Source organism: Calidris pugnax, unplaced genomic scaffold (genome assembly GCF_001431845.1).
Source record: "Calidris pugnax isolate Ruff unplaced genomic scaffold, ASM143184v1 scaffold3096, whole genome shotgun sequence".
NCBI classification, from domain to species: Eukaryota; Metazoa; Chordata; class Aves; order Charadriiformes; family Scolopacidae; genus Calidris; species Calidris pugnax.
In genome coordinates, this window is record NW_015092947.1 from 1 (window position 1) to 617 (window position 617).

The 617-nt window shown below is 54.9% G+C and overlaps 1 protein-coding gene across 1 annotated transcript; it reads right to left on the bottom strand.

The window, feature by feature from the left end:
* Positions 1-47: 47 nt before the first annotated feature.
* CPSF1 (cleavage and polyadenylation specific factor 1) lies at positions 48-611 on the bottom strand (the record flags this gene model as incomplete). The annotated part of the gene is made up of 3 exons (XM_014962763.1): positions 452-611; positions 313-340; positions 48-181 (listed from the first exon to the last, which is right to left on the bottom strand). Coding segments are annotated over exons 1-3 (306 nt in total), but the record flags the coding sequence as incomplete, so codon positions are not given.
* Positions 612-617: the final 6 nt, after the last annotated feature.

Consider the following 617-nt stretch of genomic DNA (forward strand, 5'->3'; position numbering starts at 1 on the left):
CCCCCCCTCCCTAGAGATTTTGGGGGGGCCGGGGGGGTCCCCTTTACCTTGGCATCCTTAAAGCTGAGGAGCAGGGCATCACGTTTGGCCCCCGCCAGCTGGACACTGGCCATGGACATGACGTTGCCGAAGAAGGAGAAAGAAGCCACCAGCTCCAGCTTCTCCTTGTGGCCTTTCCCTTCTACGAGGGGGGGGGGAAATAAATAAATTAAAAATAAACAATCCAAATAAACCATAGTGACCCCCCCCGAGGTGAAAAAGGGGGGGTTCCCCCCCAAAATTCAATCAGAAAGGGGTGGAGATACCACCTACCTGTATTTCTATCACCTTTCGCGCCCGTCTGCGGAGAGAAAGGGGGCAAAAATCATCAAACCACCCCAAAATTTTATGAGGGGGGGCCCAAAAAAATGAAGCCCCCCCCCAAAATTATAATTTGGGGGGGGGGTTTTACCTCACAATCATGATTGAGGCGATAAACGTAGAGCTGGGAGGACCCGGCCACCACCAAGTTGCGTTCGGCGTTGGAGAAGAAATTGCAGAAAATGGCGAATTCCAGCCCCGTGGGGGGGTGGGCTTGTTTGTAAACGGCGTACATGGCCCCCCCCCGGGCCCCCCCC